Source organism: Fomitopsis serialis (genome assembly GCF_022376445.1).
Source record: "Fomitopsis serialis strain Sig1Antser10 chromosome Unknown B0H18scaffold_163, whole genome shotgun sequence".
Taxonomy (NCBI): domain Eukaryota; kingdom Fungi; phylum Basidiomycota; class Agaricomycetes; order Polyporales; family Fomitopsidaceae; genus Fomitopsis; species Fomitopsis serialis.
This window is the reverse complement of record NW_025955123.1, coordinates 18133-41207: the sequence shown is the minus strand read 5'-3', so window position 1 is coordinate 41207 and position 23075 is coordinate 18133. Positions and strand designations below refer to the sequence as shown.

General features: G+C 56.9%; 6 protein-coding genes across 6 annotated transcripts; 4 read left to right on the top strand and 2 right to left on the bottom strand.

The window, feature by feature from the left end:
• Positions 1-3612: 3612 nt before the first annotated feature.
• On the top strand, positions 3613-4006 carry B0H18DRAFT_1125656 (uncharacterized protein; the record flags this gene model as incomplete). The annotated part of the gene is made up of 3 exons (XM_048035040.1): positions 3613-3630; positions 3693-3830; positions 3890-4006. 3 exons carry the CDS (start codon positions 3613-3615, stop codon positions 4004-4006), a joined length of 273 nt encoding a protein of 90 aa, XP_047886494.1.
• A 23-nt stretch (positions 4007-4029) lies between these two features.
• B0H18DRAFT_959904 (uncharacterized protein) lies at positions 4030-7100 on the top strand (the record flags this gene model as incomplete). The annotated part of the gene is made up of 12 exons (XM_048042876.1): positions 4030-4163; positions 4187-4290; positions 4476-4502; positions 4573-4607; positions 4788-4922; positions 4971-5204; positions 5266-5690; positions 5881-5962; positions 5997-6021; positions 6194-6320; positions 6402-6453; positions 6513-7100. The coding sequence occupies 12 exons, from the start codon at positions 4030-4032 to the stop codon at positions 7098-7100; spliced, it is 1968 nt and encodes a 655-aa protein (XP_047886493.1).
• Positions 7101-9510: 2410 nt separating this feature from the next.
• On the top strand, positions 9511-10874 carry B0H18DRAFT_959903 (uncharacterized protein; the record flags this gene model as incomplete). The annotated part of the gene is made up of 5 exons (XM_048042875.1): positions 9511-9645; positions 9700-9943; positions 10066-10179; positions 10307-10563; positions 10749-10874. 5 exons carry the CDS (start codon positions 9511-9513, stop codon positions 10872-10874), a joined length of 876 nt encoding a protein of 291 aa, XP_047886492.1.
• A 187-nt stretch (positions 10875-11061) lies between these two features.
• Positions 11062-12057, bottom strand: B0H18DRAFT_959902 (uncharacterized protein; the record flags this gene model as incomplete). Its single annotated transcript, XM_048042874.1, has 3 exons — positions 11062-11249; positions 11460-11577; positions 11629-12057. The coding sequence occupies 3 exons, from the start codon at positions 12055-12057 to the stop codon at positions 11062-11064; spliced, it is 735 nt and encodes a 244-aa protein (XP_047886491.1).
• Positions 12058-12936: 879 nt separating this feature from the next.
• On the bottom strand, positions 12937-14475 carry B0H18DRAFT_959901 (uncharacterized protein; the record flags this gene model as incomplete). Its single annotated transcript, XM_048042873.1, has 3 exons — positions 12937-13239; positions 13291-14072; positions 14295-14475. The coding sequence occupies 3 exons, from the start codon at positions 14473-14475 to the stop codon at positions 12937-12939; spliced, it is 1266 nt and encodes a 421-aa protein (XP_047886490.1).
• A 2262-nt stretch (positions 14476-16737) lies between these two features.
• Positions 16738-22663, top strand: B0H18DRAFT_1125649 (uncharacterized protein; the record flags this gene model as incomplete). The annotated part of the gene is made up of 14 exons (XM_048035039.1): positions 16738-16777; positions 16833-16933; positions 16993-16999; positions 17083-17144; positions 17195-18245; positions 18276-18467; positions 18513-18611; positions 18673-18780; positions 18833-19054; positions 19227-19337; positions 19389-19575; positions 20513-20531; positions 20594-20887; positions 20939-22663. The coding sequence occupies 14 exons, from the start codon at positions 16738-16740 to the stop codon at positions 22661-22663; spliced, it is 4218 nt and encodes a 1405-aa protein (XP_047886489.1).
• Between the last annotated feature and the right edge of the window lie 412 nt (positions 22664-23075).

The following is a 23075-nucleotide window of genomic DNA, read 5'->3' as shown; positions in this document are numbered from 1 at the left end:
CATCCTGGGTATGTAGCAATTACTGCCAGGGGGTGCTGCGGTCGCGCCTGTGATTATATCCACGGACAAGACCCAGCTCACCCAGTTTTCGGGTAACAAGTGTGCGTACCCGGTGTACCTGACCCTAGGTAACATTCCTCGTGCGCTCCGTCGCAAACCCTCCGAGCATGCCTGCATTCTGCTAGGCTATCTCCCGGTTACCAAGATCAGTAAGAAGAACATGACCAAGCGAGAACACAAATCGCGGACCCACCAGCTTTTCCATGCGGCTATGCGCATCATCCTCAAGCCCCTCGTCCGCGCCGGTGTTGAGGGCTTTGAAGTGACCGGCGGCGATGGCGCTGTTCGTCGGGTACACCCCATCCTAGCGTCTTATGTCGCTGACTACCCGGAACAGGGTCTGGTGGCCTGTTCAAAATACGGAACATGCCCCAAGTGTCAGTGTCCCGCTGACAAACTGGGGGACCGTGTGGCGGCGGACCCACGCACTCCTGAGCTGACGGAGAGCATCATCGAAGAGTCGTCTCTGAACGGGCGCAGTGCAGCGGCTTCTGAGGCTCTCAGTATGGAGCGGGACGTCGTGGGGACTGTTCGAAAGCCCTTCTGGGCGGACCTACCGTATGCCGATATCCACCTCTCGATCACGCCTGACATCCTCCACCAGTTGTATCAAGGTGTTTTCAAGCACCTCATGACTTGGTGCGAGGATCTCATCGGTCCGGAAGAGCTGGACAGTCGACTTCGATGTCTCCCGCCTGCGCACGGCGTTCGACACTTCAAGAACGGTATCTCCGCCCTTGCTCAAGTGTCTGGAAAAGAGCGCAAGGAGATGGCCCGCGTCCTGCTGGGCTGTCTCATAGGGAAGATTCCCAACTCTGTCGTCCTGGCCTTTCGAGCGCTGCTTGATTTCATCTATATAGCTCAGTACCCTACGCACGATGACGACACGCTCAGGTATCTTGAGGATGCGTTGGACACCTTTCACAAACACAAGCACGTCCTGGTAGAGCTGGGGATACGAGACGATCTCAACATCCCCAAGGTTCACTCCCTCCTCCATTACGTCCAGTCAATTCGACAGTTCGGGACGACAGACAACTATAATACGGAGTTGTTCGAGCGACTCCATATCGACTTCGCCAAGAAAGCATGGCGAGCCTCCAACCATAGGGACGAGTTTCCACAGATGGTGAAGTGGATCTCCCGGCGGGAGAAAATGGCCCTTTACGAAGTGTTCCAGGAGTGTTGTGAGGAGGAGGAGGTAGAGGACCCAGAGGAATCAGTGGATGGCGGGACAGTGGACTCCAACGCTCAGGACGCACAGGACACCGAACCGGTCCCAGGAGACCATTCTATCAAGATAGCTAAGCACCCACCGTCGCCAGCGCAACATCTCGCTACGGTCCAGACGCAGCACAACGCACCTGGCTTTACCACCGCTCTTGCAAGATACATCAATGACCTGCAGCCGCCTGAACTTACACTCACTCGACGCGATCTATCGAGGGCCTGGTTGCCCTTCGATCGCGTCGACGTGTATCACAAGGTTCAATTCAACCCTTGTGAGCTGCTGGACGGCAAACCGGAGGTTGACGCTATCAGGTCAGTGCCTGCTTCCGGTCGCCAGGGAAGGAAGAGCCGTTTCGATACCGCCATTGTGCTTGAGACTGAGGAGGCTGAGGCAACTGGGGTCAAAGGTGAGTACTTAGTGTCTTGAGTTCCTGCGTATAATGTTGCTCATTTCCACTGTAAAGGCACAAGAGCAGGGCGCGTCAAAGTCATCTTCACGCTGCCTAAGACCCTCTCCCCATCTCATGGAGGCAGTCCGGCACCTTCCTGGTGGCCTCAGGGTCCTCTTGCATACGTGGAGTGGTATACCCGCTTCCCTGGTGCAGCCGACCCACGGCATCTCATGTACTCTGTGAGTAAGCCACCCCCGGGGGCGGATGGTCTTCCGCCTGGAAGGATCGTACAGCTGGCTCAGATACGCCAGTCATGCCAGCTGATACCTTCGTTTCCGGATGGGCCGGGTGGGGCAGCTCCAAGGGAATGGTCTTCCGACAACGTTCTTGACAAGGCGACCAGATTCCATCTGAACAACTGGGCTGGTATGTACGCCTACCAGACGCTATGGTAGTGGCTTTCCATTTTTCCTTGACGTACTAGCTGAGTCAGTAAGTCTCCTATTTCGACATCTTCACTCTTGACCTGCTCTCTGAAGGCCTCGCTGTGTGTAGGCCTCATGACATGAACGTAACACCCATGGGATGGTACGTGTTTCTAATGGTAGCTGGAGATGCACTTGTAAGTGCTGACCGTTCTCTCTTAGCGTAACCTCATGGAAGGCGCGGACGATGCGGGCGTACAGGATAGTGCAGTGGTGTCGTAGATCCGTTGCGGTCTGCACGTCTATGCGAAACCACGCTGCATTGACATGTCGTAGAAGGGCTTCGACCCGAACACAGTTAGTTGTCCACGTCCGATAGAGCCCGGGAAAACACGACTGACGTCCATCATCCCCCAGCAGAGTGCAGACCTACAACTTGGGCTGGAGTCTGTTTCGACCGAAGCACAGTCTGCCATGCGTACCAGTTGATAACTCTGCAGACCACCGCTTCAGCAATGCGGTCATCCGCCAGTTCACTGGCAACGTCTGAGCGCTGTTTGTCCAGAAGTTCAGCTCGAACGTCATTGAGAAGGTGCGCTGATGATTGAGATTCTATGTATTCTGTCGCCTTCACTGACGCTCTCATCCTGAAGTGCATCCAGGCTTCTGAACGCTGTACGGCGGACCGGATCTCCAGCAAGGCCACCTTCATGCGTCTCCGCTGCACGGCATGCAGCCTGCGAACTTCGACAGCCGCATCATGCAGGACGCCTCTGCACATGCACGCCGTAGCATTATCTCATTGTTTTGGAGAGTCAGCTAGTACCTGGTGGGCGACGCTGACCCTTACCGGCTCTCTTATGGGCACTACAGCATGTAAGCTGCTCTTCACGGCGGTTCATCATACTCCGGATGATCATCTCAACCATCCGGCCTTTCTTTGCTTGCGTTGCACCCTGATACAGCCTCTCGTCGACATGCACAGATCTTAGAATACATTTAGCTCAATACATACAATTCTTGCCCACTCTGAGTCCGAGTACCGGCAAGTGCGAGCACTTCATGAAGACCTGATCAAGCGCTCAACCAGCGCTTGAGTGTGGCTTTCCGGCCACTTGGTAACTCCTGTGCTCTTCTCTCAACCATCTTCGAACCACCCTCAGACCACTCCCACCCGCCTCTCAACTCATCCTGCCGCTACGACCGGACATCTCAAGCTTTATCATGGCCGTCTCCCGCATCGACCCCGCCTTCTCAACATCATCTCACAGAACGGCCTGCCGTCCTATCCGCAGATAGTGGAACACGGGACTAGGCAATGCCCTCACGGATCCAGTCTTACACACGTTACGGTCCTATGCCTGGAAAAGAAAAACATCGGGGAGTTATATGACTACGTGAGTGCCATGTATCTGCATAGTGGTATTAGCTGGCTAATATTCCTATTTGCGAAGTGTATGACACATCAGAGAACGGGCTGTCCCATGGTTCGGTGCCCAGCTTGGATGCAGCCCACACCGGAGGTACAGACGTCCATCCTAGATGCCATTCGATCCGACAGCTTCGGGCCTTTCGGGCCTGTTAGAATGCGAGGCTGGGTGTTCTGGGCGCCGTTGGGCTGTTCTATCAGGACTGGAGGAGAGTCCCCCGACTCTTGCAGCATTACGGGCCGGAGGAGGACGCTCCCAGAGTGGCTGTGGTGGAGGCCTTGTTCTTTATCAAGGTACGTCCCTCACGTCTGTGTGGCCCCTCAATTCTAACTCGCGTACGGAACTTCTTCAGGATCTCGAGGACCCCATCTCCATCCCTCTCTTGTGCGAGATAGACGAGAAGAGGAAGGAGATGCTCATAGCTCCTCCTACGGAGCAGCCCCTGATGCTGCTCACGTTCCGGGGCTGAGCCCGTGGAGGACGTGGCCCCGCATGGGCCTCGGCGACACCGGCTTCGACTTCTACGACATTGAACGACAAACGTTCTTCCTGTATCGATGCTCGAAGACGAAACCCCTGTCCTACACCTCCCCCTACGCCAAATTCCTACCTTCAAGCTCGGCCATGTACGTGTCACCCTCTACGTGAGTGACCACGCCAAGGGCCTGAGATCGGAGCCCCCCACATGTTCCATGAAGCTGCAATTCATGGACCAGCCGTATGTCTGGCCGGGAACCTTCGAGTTCCTCGCAAGTACATGCAGGCGAAGTGGAGCGTAGTGGATACAGGAACGCCGTTGGGCGTAGTAGCGGCGAGGCCTGAGCGTGGAGAAGCCGGATACTCGGAGGAGCCAGCCCCTGACTTTGACTGGCATGCGCCTGACAACGTTTGGCAGAGGTTCTGATCACGCATAGGAACAAAATTGTACTTGTAAATAGATCTATGTAAGAATAGCAGTCAGGATTGTACGCCCATGACATATGTCCAGTAGTACGATCTACTGAATAGCATCTCCATTTTATCTCACTCATTCAGGCTCTCATTTATACCCAATACTGTCTTCGAGTACCGTCCGTGAGCACAAGCGCTTCTTTGAGATCTCATCGAGCGCTTGCGGATGCTTGAAGGTCGCTTTTCCACCGCTTATCAATCCTTGACTTTCCTCACTACTCTCAGCTTTGTCAAACCTGCGCACACTCCATCTTCATAATGGCTAGCATCAGGAAACTGTTATTGGCTTTCTCTCGCAGGTTCTACCGCCGTTTTCTACGGTTGCAAAGACTACAATCCGATGCAACCGCGTCGAAAAGGACCTGCAGGTTTATCACGTCACCGTCGTCTGCTTGGAGGACAGCAAAGAGAATTTCGGGAAACTCTACGACTACGTGAGTCTCTTGAGTTCCGCTTTTTCACTGATATTTAACCCCCTCCAGTGCCCGTGTTTCCACGGGACGGAGTGCGCAGCAACTCTGAGCGTAGAGCAGGGGGACCGGGTCGTCCTGGAGGAGGTGCTTCGCGTTGCGCGGGCCATGGAACCTCGTCCCAAGTTGGGAGGGTGGGTGTACTTGGGCGAGGTATGGGCAGAGGCAAAGGACACGGGGATTCCGAGGGCGTTGGTCAGTGCAAAGAGGGAGAAGGTAGTTGTGGAAACATTCATATTCTTTCGGGTGCGTGGTTAGCTTCTCATAGTGCTTGTACGATTGATTCACCATTGATTTATCTCTTCAGGAGGCTCACCCGCCGATGAGTCTGCCGCTCGTGTATCACGTCCGCGAGAAGTCCAACGAGCTTGAGCTTTGGTTATCTCAACCGCTGTTCACGCAAGTTTTCGCCTCGCTCAGCCCTCACAAAGGGCTATCCGTTGGGACCGAAACTGTATTCAAGATCGATGCCTACAGCCCTCGGTACAAGTCCTACATCCCGGCCTCTACCAAACCTCTCCGTACGCCGATCACTATTCCGCTCCCTCTCGCATCCGTTCCCGTCTTCAAGTTGAGAGACATCGTCATCGCCGGGCTTGCGCCGGACTACGCGCTGGGCTGCCACAAGGAACTGCTGCCCATGTGTGGTGTGAAAGCCACCTTCATGGACAGTAATTTCCTCTGGCCGAGCGTGTACAATGACCGACCTCGCGAGTACAAGCAATCCGCCTGGTGCGTCGGGAAGGTTGCGGTTCCGTCTCGGAACCCTGCACATCAAGCCGTGTTGAGGTTCGGAGACCATGCCGCTGGGAAGGTCGAGGTAGAACGGGCGGAGAAGAGAGAGCCTGAGATCTGGCTCGTGGAGGACGGGGTGGAGACACCCATTTTTGATTCCTAATCATTGTACTCAGCGTTGCACCAGGACCGTGCTCAATTTGGATCTTGTGTCATGTGTATCATGGCATCTGACAGCGGGTCGTCTCCTTGTGCTCGCAGACTCTAAGGTATGTGTCCATGCTCATATACAAATTGATTCAGACACTGGGCGAGCTCGCCAGGAGAAGTGAGGGCAGACCGTCACAGCCTACTACTATCATCCTTCCCGCCTGCTTGTTCGCTTCCATTGCTCCTGCCATACTGACTGTTACCCTGCGCGCCCGCCGCGTTTCACCTGACCTCTCTGTTTTACTAGCCCACGCGTCCGCCCGCTGGACTTTCACTCAACTTTCACCCAGGTGTCAACTCACGTCCAATGCCGATCTTCCGCATGGACTCGAGAGGACCTGGCGACCTGGCAGTGGGCACTGCCCATGCCTCCTCGGGCCCTTGGCAGTGGTTGTTCGTCGCCGGGACTGTACAGAGGTGAGCCACCGCCTCCACTGGCAGTGGTGCTCGACAACCCGCACATGCCAGTGCCCTCTCATACTTGGCTAGCGCCGATAGACATCCACCGTCCACCGGCGAGAGTCGACTGGTCCTTACCCGCCTCCGAGTCGTGAGAACGGGCGTGGTCCGGCACGCCAGTGACTCCTTCTCCACCACCCTGTGCCGCAGCAACAGGGACCTCCGGACGCCCTGCGCGGACCTCCTGGACTCCCACATAAGCCTGGTCCCAGCCAGTATCACATCTCGCAGTCGACGTCCCCTCCTTCGCCTCATTCCATGTGTCCTCACTCCTCTATAGCCAATGGACGCCCTTCATACGACGGACGCTCGCCGGTCAGCCCCGGCGAGACTCCAATCTCCGCGCGACGCTCCCCGCTTCCACCGTACGCACAAGAGCCTCCAATGGCCGAGCGCGAGCCCGGCTGGGATCGATGCATGCCCCGGACTCAACACGTGGAGTGGGAGCATGAGCAGAGGCGTGGTCGTCCCGGCTCGGAGTACCTCTTGCACAAGCAGCAGATGTACTCCGGCGCGCACTCGCCGCCGATGTCCCAGCTCGCACCAAGTCCCCGTGGGCCGCCCCGCTCCCCACCGATGTCGCCTGTCAGATCCCCGCGCCCGTACTGGGACTCGCACCCTGACATGCCGTCTGGCCCTGCCATCATGGGAGGTGTTCCTGGACAGTCGCCCCCTAGTATGATGCACGGTGACGAGCCTGTCAGGAGTTACGAGGGCCCGCGGTTTGATGCACGCTAGGGCCCGTGGAGGGAATACGAGCGTGGACGGGAAACTGAGCGCGAGGTAAAACAAAGAAACATGCATCCAGTATTATACTAGTATACAGTTGTAGACTACTGAAATATATATGTTTCTACGCCGCACACAAATCACCTAAGATGAAATTGCACAAGATCCTACACGCATACCCCATACATTACACAGGGAACAGCCAAAGCCACTGAGAGTACTGCGAAAGTATTGCTATACGTTGTAGAGCCTTAAACTACACTTGGTTAGTCCTGGAATTGGGGATAACCTTCCACAAGATCTTGAACGCGCTCCGAGGAATTTACAATCCTCCTCAACTACTTGAGCCCGTCGTGGGAACTCTGCAACCGCTTGGGCGGCTAGGGTGTTTTTCCTGATGTAGGCGTGCGGGAGCCGATGTCAGACTGAGTTCGGGCGTGTGAGCGTTGCTTTCAAAGACAATGTCACGCATACCGGATTCTTCCCCCGTGTTCCGCTAACCCGTGGCCTCAGGCGAAGGCCGTTTGGTAGCGCATGACAAGCTGAGTTCGGCCGTGTGAGGTATGCTCCGCAAGAGAGCGGACGAAAGGCGGGGACAGCTACGGAGCTTCCGATGGCGAGGATACGTCTCCATTGCGAAGCCGGCGATAAGGGAATATCTGTGCGAAACTCGGGTGTGGAGTCCCCACACCATGAGAAAGAAAACAGCGGGAATGAGTCATTGTGCTCAATCAGCATGTCTCTTGACCATTGCTGAAGCCGCATCACAACGCCCGAAGGCCAAATGCCGCCTTCTGCATGACTCAGGCGACTATCCAAACTGTGCTCTCCATCCGTGCATCGCTTCCGAGAGAACCTATTGGCCGAGAATCATTGCATTCGTGCAATCATGTTCAGAGCTGGATACATCCATATATAAGAAGGTGGGCATTGTCGTTAAGCAGCAGCCGACGTGCAACACTCGTGCAGCATCGACAATCATGAACACGGTAAGCGGTGATGCCTCGGACGCATGCGGGCAGCAACCCTAACGCCCTGTAGGTCTCATTTGACGGACATGTCGATCTCGACAATCGCCTCAGGCAAATCTTCAACCACTGGCGGACGTGTCCTACTTCTAGCCAATACTCCACCTACGGAGCGTGGAACAAGTACCTCTCCGTGCGTTTTAGGCACGACATGGTCAAGCCCCAGGAACCGCTTCGCCCGTCCGTTCCGGGGCAGGATGTTCTTGATGTTCTTCACCGCCGCCGGGGCAACGCGGAGCTGGCTGCTGCTGCCGAAGTGCTCAGCCACGGTGCTCCCGTGAGCACCGACTACACGGGTATGTGGTCGGTGTTTCACTTTCAGGGCATCCGCTCACCTGCTGCAGGTGGACTCGTTTTCAAGCGGCAGAAGAGCGGCACGAAGATGCCCGACTTTGTCGTCGCGTCGTACTACGGTCTTGAGATCGGCACCAACGAGCTGAAGCCCGAGCTTCCACGCCTTGTCGTGGAAATAGGCTCGCTCGACGAGGGCAAGACGACACCGACAGCGGCCCATCGCAAGGCTATCTTGACGCAGCTCAAGGGGTACCTCATGCGGATCGCGCTCAACATTCCGATAACATCCGCCGACTTCCCTTACGGCGTCGCCATCGTTGGCACGGAGGCGGCATGGATCCGTCCATACCGAAGCGGCGGCGGCGGCATTGGTTGGGCGTTCGTCGGTGGTGTGAATGGCGGTAAGGGAGATTGGGGGAGTATTTACGACCACAAGTTCCGGGCCCAGATCGATCAGCTGGTGCAGCGCAGCGAGGCAGACGCCATCGCTCATGCGCGTCTGTCCCGGGAGATGCTTGAAACTCCCGAGGCCTTCTTGGTGGCTGCGGAGGGTGACCCTGACGAGGCCGATGGCAGCGACGACGATCCCGAGGATGATGAGGGCGACGGCGAGGGTGGCGAGGGCAGCGACGGGGAGCGGGAGGCGCAACAGGATGAGGAGGATGAAGACGACACCGAGGATGAGGGCGAGGAGGTCGAGGTCGAGTCCGAGGATGAGGATTGACACTCCTATTGCCGCCAACGATTGTTCCACCTATCCATCTTCTGTGTCGTATAAATATTGGTGATTGGAGCTACCGAATATGGGCATGAGAAAGGCAACACAGACAAGAGAAAGCGAGGTAACGAACGTATCCATACAGCCCAAGCCGAGGATCCGACGTCGGACGCCCGACGTCGGACGCCCGCGGTCGGACGCCCGAGGTCGGACGCATGATCTCGGACCGCGTGGTCGCGCATGCCCTGCTATGCACGTGCTTGTGGCGAGTGTGAGAAATATGGCCACAATGGCTTGATCGCATGTCCATTACGTACCCTCCTATCTCCTCTCATCTCATCTCTCAATCGCAATTCTCACCACCTCCGAAGTCCTTTCCATGGCCGTCCCCACCGCGCAAGACTACGACAATGTCTGCGACAACGAGGCCCTTCCAATGGCGAAGGCAGCATTTGTCAGCTGGCAAGACAACCGAAGCACAGCTGAAGCCAATGCGCAGCTTGTGAAATCGATGGTAGAACCTCGGTGCAATGGCATGGAGTGAAGGGCTGATACGTTTCTTGTTCAGTGCATGGCTGCGCTCACGACGGGGCTCAAGCGTCTTTCCGACGAGAACACCCAGACGGCGCTAGGTATTACGGATGCCATGGCCCGCTTTTGGGATATCGTGGGTGGCGCGGAGGAATCGGGGGAAGCGACACTTTCACGTTTGAGTGACATAGTGATCCCAAAAGCGAGCCGAGAGCCGGAGCCCCTCATTCAGGTACCGCCGGGTGTTGCGTGGATGTCCGCGAAGCATGCGGTCGAGGATGGTATGTGTATCTGGCATGAGTATGGTTTCGGCTACTGAGGGAAACACCAGGCACTGGGCTTCTCCCACCGGGCGAGGTCTCGATGTCCGCGTTTCGCACTCAAGTCCATGACACGCTTGCAGCGGAGACCAGTCGGGTGGAGGCAGTGGATGAGATGGTGGAGGCTCAGATAGCCGAATGTGAGGCGGATGAAGCTGCCATGAATCGTGAGGAGATGCTCCACAGCCAGGAGGCGAGTATGTTTCGTTCTCCATTGATACAGCCATTGACATGTCCGTCGGCAGCACGTCGGACACTCCCTGCACCGACTGAACCTACGCCTCCTCCCCTCGCTCGTCATGCCAGTTCCAAAAAGTCCCACAGGTGTTGGCCGGCTGAGCGCGGACGGCAACATGCAGAAGGTGCTCGACCAAGAGGAGGAGATCGAATTCCTCCATGAGTGCATCGCCGCGCTGAAAGCCCACAACGAGTATATGGACGAATACATCTCTGCCGAGATCAGGTTTTGGGAATCGGCCGTGGCGGCGAATGAGCGGAACGTCCATGACTGGTATGCGAGGGGTGCCGAGCACCCTGTCATGGAAGACACTGCATACTTTACACAAAACTACACGGAGTTCGTTAGTGTAGACGACATGTAGGATGGGTTACGCTTGTGGTGCTGGATCTGTAGAACGGTTGTAACAGAGCTTCCTTATTTACAAAACACTGCCGAAATCCCTGACGCTTCATATTGCCTACCCACGGAACTGACGCATCACACACACCCATGTCTTCTGCAGCTAGCGAACACTTATATACACAGTGGGTGACAACCGGACAAACCGCATCCGCTGTGGGGCACCCAATGCCGTCCGCCCGCTGTCGGACGCCCGTGTCGGACGCCCGCTGTCGGACGCCCACCGTCGGGCGCCCGAGCTCGGAAGCCTGAGGGCGGATGCCCCGTATCGCTCGCCTGTCAAGTGGTGCGGATGGAGGCCCGACAAGCGGTGACATGGTAGGCTGATTGTTGGGCATCGCATTAAGGCTATGTGTCATTGAAACTAGTTCCCCGCCATACATGTACATACAAGGACATAATTCCCATTCATTCAGTTTGAGGTGACATTTTGACTGTGTCATTCGCCCTTGCCATGAGCAGGGAAGCGCTGCCGCAAAGCCTCAAAGTCCTCGCGAAGCTGTTCGTACATAACATGAAGCTTCGCGTTCTCCTGGCGAAGTTCATGCACTTCGCATGAGACATCAGCTGCAGTCTCGAACAGCTCGATGCCCTGGTAACTTTCATGACCAACCCGAGGACCATACCCTGTAATCCCATCTATGTGAGTCACCATTACAATGCAATAGGTGAGATGACCCACTCGGTGGCGGCGCCCCGATATACGCTGGCACCACTTTACGCTGTTCATCAGGATGGCATTGAATCTTTGCTGTCTCTGTTTGAGCCCGACCCTTTCCTTTGCCCTGCATCCTCCGAGCCGCACGCCTTCCCGCCAAGTTAACCCCCCTGCCTCACCATCGTTGTCGCCGGAATGTGTCGTTTCAGCCCGATGTGTACCCTTGGCCTTTCCAGCCGTCGTGATCACCCGCTCCTCCAATTCATCTACCTCCTCGCTTGTATCCGTGAGGTAGGCCTGCTTTGCATCAGTTGCCATCATCCGCCGACCCATCACCAAGTCACTCACGGCACCGTCCTCCTCGTTGTCCGATTCCTTGAGGCACTCCCAGTGTGGCATAGTCGACCCACCCTCCACGTTGGGTGGTGTGGGCCGAGCGCTCGGACGACCACCAGGCTCAGTGCATGCATTTTCGTCCATACCAACACGACTGACGTCGGGGAGCTCGAAGGAAACTGCTTGCCGGGTCACGGACGTCGTTGTGGCTTGCAACGGTCCGCCCACAGTGGGAGAAGCACTTTGGGCCATGCTGGGGACAGCAACGCTCTGTGATGAAGCAGGGGTCGTTGCCACATCGACGATGGGAATCAAATGGGACATGCCCGGGGGAGGGCTCGCAGAATACCAGCCGCTCTTGAAGACCCTTGGGTCATCGGCTTTGATTCGGGCCATCCGCGTTTTGCTGTCGTCCGAGGCGTTGCTGGCTAGTTCCTCCATGGCGGAAATGGCAATGGGGGGGACATACACGAACCAATTCTTTTGTGTCGCAGATCGTAACATATCCGCGATGTTGAACTGACTGTACATAAGTTATTGAACCCGATGTGAGTCTAATGACTAAATACCGTGACGGATTCTACGGCCTTCCACTGCAAGTGGACAAAGGAGGATGAGTGCTTGATGGGAGAAAAATGTGCATTTTCTTACCGTCTTCCGAATTAGATCGGCATCCTGAAATCGCGGATCCTTGGATTGTTTCACCGTGTTTTCAATCTGGGTGCTATAAACCACGATTACCCGGTTCACTTCAATGACACCTTCAAACCGATACAGTGGGTCGGTAGCTGGAGCAAGAACAAGAGGGTTTAATGAAGAAGAGGATGGCAAGGTCATGATACTGAGGTGTCAGGCAACAGCAGAGTCGATGCGAGATGTGTTGTCAGTGCGATGACAGGAATTCGCCAAAAGAGTCGCACGTCGTCGGTGGCAACACAACCACACTCACGTGGTCAGATGTGCCTTATCCGCACCGAGATTACCCGCCTGATCCGACTGATCCAATGTGACATCAACACCAGTGTTAGGTCACACAACCCGCCGCCAGTCGGGCGTCCGCTGTCGGGCGTCCGCTGTCGGGCGTCCGACCTCGGGCGTCCGACCTCGGGCGTCCGACCTCGGGCGTCGGAAGTCGGGCGTCGGAAGTCGGGCGTCGGAAGTCGGGCGTCGGAAGTCGGGCGGCGGAGCTGCGTCAGTCATGACGAGAAGGCCGGGGGCTTATTCACTGAGATGTCACAATATTATTACATATAGCCACCACGGACAATGCGAACCTCGATCATTTCGCTCAGCATTATATCGTACTGTACATTCGCAACATTACAACTTCTCGGCGCCCGACCCCGCCGGATACACAACTTCCTTCCCTTCTTGTCCACTGCCCGACTGCACAGTCGCCTCGTTCAAAGTCGTCCACCCGGGGAGCGTTGGCGACCCGCTACCCTGAGCCCGGTCGCTGACCGTTTCCTCGCCAGGGGCCAACTGCGACGGTGTCTCCTGGCTGCTGCCCTCGTCCGCCGACTTCGACTGGACCAAGCTGGTGACCTGAGGGTTTGTACCCTCTGCCTCACCCCTTGACTCGGGAGGGTCGTCGACGTGGGCGGGATCCGCGGTGGTAGCAGTCTGTAACATGCTATCAATGTCTATGGGCAAATCCAAGTGCGAAGGACTCACCGGCACTGTGGTGTCCTGGGGTGTTGCCCCACCCGATGCGTCGCCAGAGATTGCACCGGTTCCTGGGACCTTCACATTCTGTGAATGTGAGATGTCCTCGCATGCGGCCTCCGCATCGGGCGTTGCGGGGATCGATGCTTGGGTGGATTCGGGCACGGTTCTTTGAGAGTCGTTGACGTTCCGCTCAATGTATGCACCCACCCCGCCTTCCTCTTCCCTATCGCTATTGGGTGTGTCGCCCGAGATCTCGCCGAGGGCAACAGGAAGTGGGGGAGGTGCCTCGGACGGTTGCGGCGGCGGGGTGACGCTCAAGCGATCTGGTCCGAGCGCAAGGCGAGCGTCCTCGGATCCATCACCCGGTGTTTGTTGAGCCTGACCGGGCAGCTGACCCTGCCCAGACTCGTCGTCAGCAATGCCCGGTGACTTCCCGGATGCGCCGGACACATCGGGGCTCTCGGGGACAGGTCGTGGGGAAGTCGCCGTCTCAGAATGAGGCGTCACACTTCCCGAGTGACTCCCGCCGGAGCCCTCTGACATCTTCGGTAACTCCGCCGACCCCACATAGAAACCTTCGGCCTGGGCCGTCTCGGGTTGCCCAGAAGTCACGCCGGTGCTGGGAACTACCGGGTCATCATCCATGTTGACATCATCGTCGAACAACGATGGATAGTGCTCGGATCGCTCTCCCGCCTCGATCTCATTCCCTGCACCGATGTCGACACCCTCGGCCTGGGATTGTCGGCTTGCCCGGACAGCGTGATGGCTGCGGGAGCCACCCGGTCCTGATCCATATCGACATCGTTGTCGATCATGGGTGGGTGCATCTGCGGCACGCCTGCCGAAGGCTCAGGGTCCATAGTCGACTCGGCGAGCAGGGGATCCGGACGGCTACCGGAACCAGACGCGGCAGAGGGCCCTCCAGCGCCATCGGGCACATGTCGTGGTTGAAACGCCCTGCAACTGACCGGTGAGTAAGTCGCTACTTGTGCCCCGGTCACACGTACCTTCGACACCGAGGTGCGCACACAGATCCTGGAAGTCCCGCCGAAGCTGATCATACTTATCGCGGAGCTCTACATTCTCCCGTCGCAAGGTGTGGAGCTCCCGCGAGATAGCACTCGACGATTCGAGGCTCACAAACCGCTCGCCTTCCTGCACGGAAGGAGAGAGGCCAAACCTGAGCATTATCAGCACATTTCACAACGAACAAACACGAAGGACTCACGGGACGGAGGTAAACCGATGTAGGCCGGGACTGCCCTTGGTCGCTGGACTTGAGGTCCTCTGCCTGAAGGGCCGGCGACGTCGCTGGGGGTCGTCCCACGGGGGTCTCGACTACTTGTAGTTCTACCGTAGCATCCCTCCGCTTGCTCTGCGAGCGTCCGCACGTCCGCTTCGCTGGCTCGGACACGATGCGGGGCCGCTTTGACGGGCGGCGGGTTATGCGCGTGCTTCGTCGGGAGGACGTACTTGCGACGGAGGCGGTGTCGGAGTCCGCCCCGCCATCAGGGTCTGTGTCGGGGGGCACAGTGGCCACTGACGCCACTGACGCAGATCGGGCTCGCTTCCGAGGGTTAGCCTTCGCCGCCGACGGAGTGCGCGATCGGGAGCGGGACCTCCCGGACTCGGGGTCAACTGGGACCTCCGCGTCGAAGGGGACACAGGGCCTATGCTTGCGGAAGCACTCGTCGCATGTCGTGACGTCTCTTCTGGGGTCACTGATATCCAGCAGTGCATTGAATGGCACCGCTGGCACTTCGTGTCCTGCAATGGTGTTCAGATCCGCGGACGGATGAACAAGCTACATTACTTACCATGAGGCGAATCCAATTCTCACGCCGCTTGTTGTGTGAGCCCGCCCAATTAAACTCTCCCAATTCAACCGCGCGCGCTCAGCTTTGCAGATCTTGACGAGAGTCCGGTAATCATCGACTTCGATGGCCTCTTCGATCCGGTTCTCGAGGTCCATGCCGGGAGTTACATCCGGCTCGGATTCGGAGGGGATCTCCGACACCGCCTTCTTGAGGATTGGGCGGACCGGAACACTCTCTGCCGAAGAGGTTGAGGTAGGTATACATTAGACTCAGGGATCCACGACTCACTGTGCGGTACCCGGTCGTCTTGATCGTCGGCGACGACGCTCTCAGCTCGCTGTTTTCCTTTCCCTTTGCTGGCCGCCGCCGTCGTCTTCTTCGGCACAGCCTGTTCCGGCTCGTCGTCCTGTTCCTCTTCGGGGATACTGACCGCCCGCTCCTTTCCCTTCGCGTTGCTGGCGGCCGTCGTCCTCTTCATCGGCCCCCGTGGTTCCGGCTGGTCGTTCTCTTCCACCTCGCGGACACTGACCGCCCGCTTCTTCGGCTTCGGTTTGATGCTCGGGGCCGTCTTCGTCTTTGGCACCACCTGCTGCGGCTCCCGGTCATCGTCCGCATCGGAATCGACGGTGATCGCCTGCTCCTTGCCCTTCCCTTTGACGGACGCACCCATCTTGGTGTTCTTCGGCACACCGGCACCGCGGCTGGCGGGTTTGGACGGCTTTGCCGACGTCTTTGTGGCCTTCGTGTGTTGACGGGGCAGGGGGATGGTGGGCCTTGGGCTGATTTCCGGTTCGCCCGAGTCGTCGACCTCCATGTCGTCGCCTTGATGCTGTGGGAGGGCGAACGCAACACCCGTTTGCGGGCGGGGAGCGGTGGGAATCGGTCGCAGCGCGGCCGGGACAGGCGACGGCTCCCTGGCAGGGGAAGGAGGGTCTTGGAACCCCGTATACCACTCATTGCTCGCGATCCTCGGGTCGTTCGGTTTGATTCGAGCGAACCGTCGATAGAGATCCATATCCGCTGGGGCTGCCAATTCCTCCATCCCGGATATCACCAACGACGGCATGTCCACATCCCACCCTTGCTCGTCCGTGATACTGGCGGCCGCGCCCGCGTCCGTCTGGCAGACATGTGAGAATACTAGGACACGAACAATCACCCGAGAAACTCACCACCCATTTGTAGAGCTTCTTCCACTGTTCCAGGAGTCGAGGGTGAGCAGTTTCATTGGGGCGGAACAAGCACACTCACTAATTTGCTCATTTGCTTTGTTTCGCTCGGTGCCGTACTCCGCCATGCTTGCACTAATCCCGCGATTTTTCCCTCACAGAAGGCCATGTGGGCTTTGTATTGTTCTTCCGTCACGAGCTTCGGGCCGTCTTCGGTCGGAACAGGGTTGCTTGCTGAGGCCATGACGTACGCGAAGCCGAGGTAGCGGATAGAGCAGCGGAGCGAGACACGGAGGAGGGGATGATGTAGAGCAAGTTCAAGAGAGACGTGTAAGCGCCGTGTGCCAGCAGCCGATGGTGGGAACGCAGCCACAAACACGTGGTGTGTGGCTGAGCCGCGCCGCGGACCATCCGATCGATCTCACTGATGAGATCTGAACCAAGGTCTATCAAATACTACCACCATGTCCACCTCGGTGATCGCAAGAATGAAGCGTAAAGACGGTATGTACCTGTGTTGCACGGGCGAGAGGGCAGCTAATAACGGTTCTATGTCCAGGTTCGGTTGGTTCGCCGGCACCAGACGATGAGATGTCGGGCGGTCGGCAGGTGTGTGGCAGCTCGGCTCAGCAGATCGATGACCTCCCACCCTCGGACTTGGTAAGTTTTGTGTTGACTGGCCCAATGACATGATCTGCTCACCGGGCTTGTTCACTCAGGATGATAGTGAGGGGATGATGAGTTAGGTATGTCGGATAGTGATTGGTAGACGCTGTGGCATGAATATTGGCTTATATTGTGTCCCTTAGTGCCGTATGTCATACCTGCTAGGGCGAAAACGATTGAGCGTGGGCCCAATGTGGATACAATGGTAAGCAGGTCCCACCGGACATAGCGCCGGGTAGCTGATGCATAGTACAGGACACCACGCCGGATGGTGGGCCAGGAATACCGGGGGCCGATACCGGTACCGGGCCACAGGCCATGGTCATTTCGGAGGAGGACAGCGGTCCGCCGGTGACACCCCCTCGCCAGTTTGTGATGCCCCAGCCGCCCGCGAATCGCCGGGCTCAGAAAATTCGAAGCCAGGGCCGGGAGGCCTCGCCCATCCCCGTTTCGAGTGACCTCGAACCGGATGGCCGGGACGACACACCCGCAAGGCATGCAGTGAGTACCTCGTCTGTCGGTGCCACCGGCCTCGGCGCGCTGGAGATGTCGGATGCGGACTCCGATGAAGACGGCTTGGAGACTGCCGTCTTTATCATGCCGAGACGATCACGAAGCACTCCCACATCGGCACCCGTACGCATGGCGGAACATGGGATGGTATTGGTTGGTGAGTCAAATGTCGGTGGTGTGGAGGGAAATCCGCCCGGCGCCAAACCTCCTGTCCCGATCGAGATTTCAAGCGGTGACGACACTGAATCTGAGGCGGGAGACGGTGCGGTCTTTGTCCCGGCTCGACGGGCGTCGCTGGGGACATCCATGCGGGGTTCAACCTCAAATAGGCAGCGCCCCAATCTCCCTATCCCGATCGAGATTTCAAGTGACGACGATACTGGTTCCGAGCCGGACGACGGTCCTCTCAATGCCCCGGCTAGGCAGGCAGTGATGGCTCTGTCCGCCCTCCGTTCGTTGGAGGTTACAGAGTCCCCTCCTTACCGGGGTGCAACACCGATTGACGTTTCAAGCACGGAGGACACTGATTCCGACATGGAACCGCGGATGCGTCTCACGTCGCCTTCAGCGGTTCCCAGAACATCGCCGCGCTCAACAAAGGCCGATGGTATGGAGAAGAAGACGCGTTCTCCATCCGCACTCGGGAGTCCCATAAGCCTGGAAAGGTCTCTGGTTGAAGAGCGACGTGGTCTACCGGCAACCGCACATCCGCAGAATTGGCGCGGACTGCCCGACATCGCGAAGACATGGCAAAGACTGCCTGACATTGCAAAGCCGTTCGACGAGAAGAAATGTAAGTAGTCATGGTCACCTTCTCACACAGCCGAGGTCAGCCGTCCGATGTCGGACGCCCGCGTCGGACGCCCGCTGTCGGACGCCCGCTGTCGGACGCCCGATGTCGGACGCCCGCTGTCGGACGCCCGCTGTCGGACGCCCGCTGTCGGACGCCCGCTGTCGGACGCCCGATGTCGGACGCCCGCTGTCGACGGCCAGCTGAGGGCACCCCCCTCGCTTGGTGACCACTCTATGTTGATAAATCTGAGACTAATACATTCTGTAGCTGAAGGCTTTCTCGTCGGGTTTAACAGGAAAAAGCGAATTCCTGTCTTGGGAGGGGATCATGGACCGTCGCGGCCGAAGTCGGACGACCAGCCGGATGGTAGTGCCTGGTTTTCGTGGTGTGTCTATGTTTATCACGCTGACATTGATATGTTTTATAGGAAAAGGTGTTGTTTTCCCCTTCGGGAAAGACCTTAAAGGCCGAACGCCGTATGCGCAAGGGGTTCCTGGGCCGTCGGGCTCTGTTGGGCCTCTGGTGGAAAGTCAATGTAAGTTGTTTCATAATTCTTTTATCATTTGAAATGTGACATCCCTCCGCAGTTGATGCTGACTCGGAAATGGGGGCATCTACTGGGCCATCTGCGGCCTTGCAAATGACCCCGTCTGCTGCAACCAATGACGATGGCCCGGCGCTGACAACAACCCCTCCTCGGTCAGTCCCCGGGAGTGCAGTCAACATGCCAGAGGCCGTGGTTGACGAGCCGATGGGTTCACCGGCACAAATTGAAGGGCAGGACTGGAGGCCCATTCCACAGACGAAAGGTAAGCGGTCACCATCATATTCCAATTCATCCGACCTCGGCCGCCCGACTTCGGCTGCGCGACTTCGGAAGCCGGATGTCGGACGCCCGAACGCGGATATACAACCGCATGCTAGTGCCCTCGGGAGGCGGCATGACTATGTTCATCAAGCTGACGACGATCTGTTGTGTAGGAAAAGGGCTGCTTTTCCGCTTGAACGACGAATCTAACGGCCGAAAGCTGTTCACACCAGGGGTTCCTGGACCGTGGCGCTCCGTCGTGGGGCCCCGAGAGGAAGGTCAATGTAAGTTGTTCGACATTTCTTCTTTCAGTGGAATTTAACGTCACTCCGCAGTTGAGGGCAACCACACGCAGGGCCCCCACTACGACGGGCCGGCGCCCCGAATGCTGCAACACGACATTCAGCAAGGCACTGTCCTCCGTGCGCGATTGGAGGCTTTACGTGAGCTGCAGCGGGCAAACAGGCGGAGTGGCGCGATTCTCGCCAAAATGGCGAAGTACTATGGGCCCGCGGACGAGCAGTAGTATATGTGTAAAGTAAATTTGGCTTCCGGGTTATGCTCCAATGTATTTGAAATATGTCACCATGCTCAAATTCTCAAAAAGGAGGGCGGGTAACGACATCGGAGCCGTAGCGTCCCAGAGAGCCTGTGCAATCATGAGTGTCATGTCGGCCGGTCCGCCAGTTGGCATTGCATGACTGACCGACACTTCCCATGTCCAACGATGGACACTAGGTTTACCAGCGGATAATTATGCGCCGGCACGGACAGGATGGGGGTGAAAGTGGAAGGCCGAGCAGAGTATGATTAGTCGATGCGGAGTCAGCCGACTCGCTACCAACGTCAGGTCTCATGCCGGCCGACTGGTGAATGATGTTCGAGTCTCACATCGGCCGACCCGCAGAATAAAGCAAGTCTCATGCTGGCCGGCGGGGTGGTACCGAGTGACACATTCAACGGCCGACTAGTACTTGATGTGTGATTTGAATGACGGCCGTGCGGGTGCCAATGGGGTCGGCCGACACTGCACCAGTGGGTTGTCTGAGCGTCGGCCGACCCGCCAACACAGCGATTGACTGGAATATCAAAGCTGCGCTAGCGCGTTGCAATAGTCGGCCCGCCTAACATGCATGATCAGATCGGACGCCGGCCGACCCGTTAGTATTGAATGCATTCAATGTCGGCCGATCCGACAATGTTGCCAGAGTCTGGTACGTCGGCCGCCACGGATGGAATCGCTCTATCATTATCTTCTGGTGGTGTCGGCCGCGTCGGTCCTGACACGCCCGTCAGACAGGTCGGCCCACCGGGAACCGACCGCTGGAGTCGAACAGTCGGCCGACGTCGGGTGGCCGGGCAACAATAAGTGAATCTCATGTCGGGTGGCCGGGCAACAATGGACAGTTTAGCTAGATGGGCTCATCCAGGAAGGACTTACCTTGGGATCTATTGACAGGGCGTTAGAGATTCCTGGGGTGAGTAGTTGTATTCCAAGTTCTACGAGGTGTGCATACTAATACTTGCTTACACGCCTCAGTTCCAGGAGAGACTCGGCCTCTCGTATCACAACAGTCGCTCTCTCCTGCAACGCGTGGACTCTCTTCCTGACAGGGCTGAGTGGATGGAACGATGCCTCTCGTTCAAGGACCGTCCGAACGAGAAGCATCTTCTCCAGTTCCGCGATATTATTCAAGCAATCAGGACTTTGCTAGGAAACCCGGAGCATGCCGATCACATCGTCTATCGACCTAGGCGGATTTTCTCTGATGCGTCGAGGACACATCGCCTGTACAATGAAATGTGGACGGGGCGTTGGTGGCACGCTGTCCAGGTGAGCGGTCAGCATCAGTTTGCATATACCGATTGCTGATTCAAGAACAAGAGTCTACTACCTGAAGGAGCTGCAGTTGCGCCGGTCATTATAGCGACCGACAAAACGCAGCTCACCCAATTCTCAGGAAACAAGGCGGCTTACCCAGTCTACATGACGCTGGGCAATATACCGCGTGCTCTGAGGCGCAAGCCATCTGAGCATGCATGTATTCTCATTGGTTATCTTTCCGTCGACAAGGTCAGCTCTGACGGTATCACTCAGCGCAAGCAACGCGCTCTAGTTCAGCAACTATTCCATGCGTCAGTACGAGCAATCCTGGAACCACTGGTCAAGGCAGGAAAAGAAGGCATCGACGTTACCTCTGGCAATGGAGAGGTCCGTCGAGTTCACCCCATTCTTGCAGCCTACGTTGCAGATTACCCAGAACAATGTCTGGTCACCTGCGCTAAGTCCGGAACTTGCCCCAAATGCCAAGTTCCAGAGGACCTTCTAGGATCCGCCCAACCTGGCACGCCCAGAACGTCCCTCTGGACTCTAGACGTCCTACGAAAAGCCGAGGAGAAAACCCAAGGGAACACAAGCTCTAATGCGTACACACGAGTGTGCCAAGACCTCAACGTATCGGGCTATGTCGTGCGTCCGTTTTGGCGCGATCTACCCTACACAGACATCCACTCTTGTATTACCCCTGACGTCCTCCATCAACTCTACCAGGGAGTTTTCAAACACATAGTTGAATGGTGTACTGAACTCGTCGACGAGCTCGAGCTTGACAGGCGCATTCGTTGCCTTCCGCCAGCATTCGGTACTCGCCACTTCAAAAACGGATTTTCAAGCCTCTCTCAAGTTTCCGGTACCGAGCGCAAGCACATGGCGAGGATACTCCTCGCTTGTCTTGTAGGCAAGGTACCTCAGCAGGTCATCCTGGCGTTTAGGTCCATCTTGGACTTCATCTATCTCGCCCAATACACTACCCACGATGATACGACGCTCCAGTACATGGAGGATGCCCTCAAGACATTCCACCGTAACAAGCACGTCCTTGTCGACCTGGGAGTGCGCGAGCACCTTAACATCCCCAAATTTCATTCTTTACTCCACTATGTTGACGCCATTCGACTGTTAGGCACTACAGACAACTACAACACGGAGGCGTTTGAACGCCTCCACATAGACTACGCAAAAAATGGATGGAGGGCATCGAACCATCGCGACGCGCGCCCGCAGATGGTGCGTTGGCTGGTGCGACAGGAGAAAATGGTGGTTCTTCGATCATCCATCCATCGCTGGCTCAGAAGCACAGGTCGCGAGCAAGACAAGGATGTCGACGAGCGTGTCGCGGGCGAAGTCGACGAGCATGTCGCAGGCGAAGTCGACCAGCCTTCGTGTCGCAACGGTCGAATCAAGCTCCCCAAACACCCAACAGCACCCCTCCAGGCCCTCCCAACCATCGTCGACAAACACTGCGCTCCCGGTTTCATTGACGCACTCGCACAACATATATACAAGCTTAAGAACAACGGTCGCGCCCTCACCTCCTCCCAGCTTCAGAATGCCGTCGATCGCATGCCGTTCAACCGTGTCGACGTGTTCCACGGCTTCAAGTTTGCTCCAGAACCTTTGACCGACGACACCCAGGAGACGGATGCTGTGAAAGCTAAGCCTGCCACAGCTCGACAAGCCGCGCGTTTCGATACGGTGGTTGTGCTGCAAGGAGAGGACGCAGAAGCTACCGGTTTGCAAGGTCTGCAGTCTCACCTACTAACGTCTTAGCGTTCTAACTGGCATATATCTACAGGTACTAGAATAGGTCGTGTCAAGGTTATATTCAAGTTACCTCGCGACCTCAAAGATCCTCGAACCCTCCGGCCGCTACAAGCACCATTGAATTGGGCTAGCCAGGGGCCACTTGCATACGTTGAGTGGTTCTCCAAGTTAGAAGCTCAAGCAGATCCCGTACATATGATGTATACGATACACAAACCTCCCCTTCGCTCGAATGGCAAGCCGGTCGGTGAGATTATTCCCTTGTCTATCATTCGCCAATCCTGTCAGCTAGCTCCACGTCCCCCTCGAACACCACATAATGTTACTAGAGACACCTTACCCTATGACTGGAACACCAATAACGTACTAGACAGGGCTCACAAATTCTGGCTTAATCACTGGGCATCGAAGTACGCAT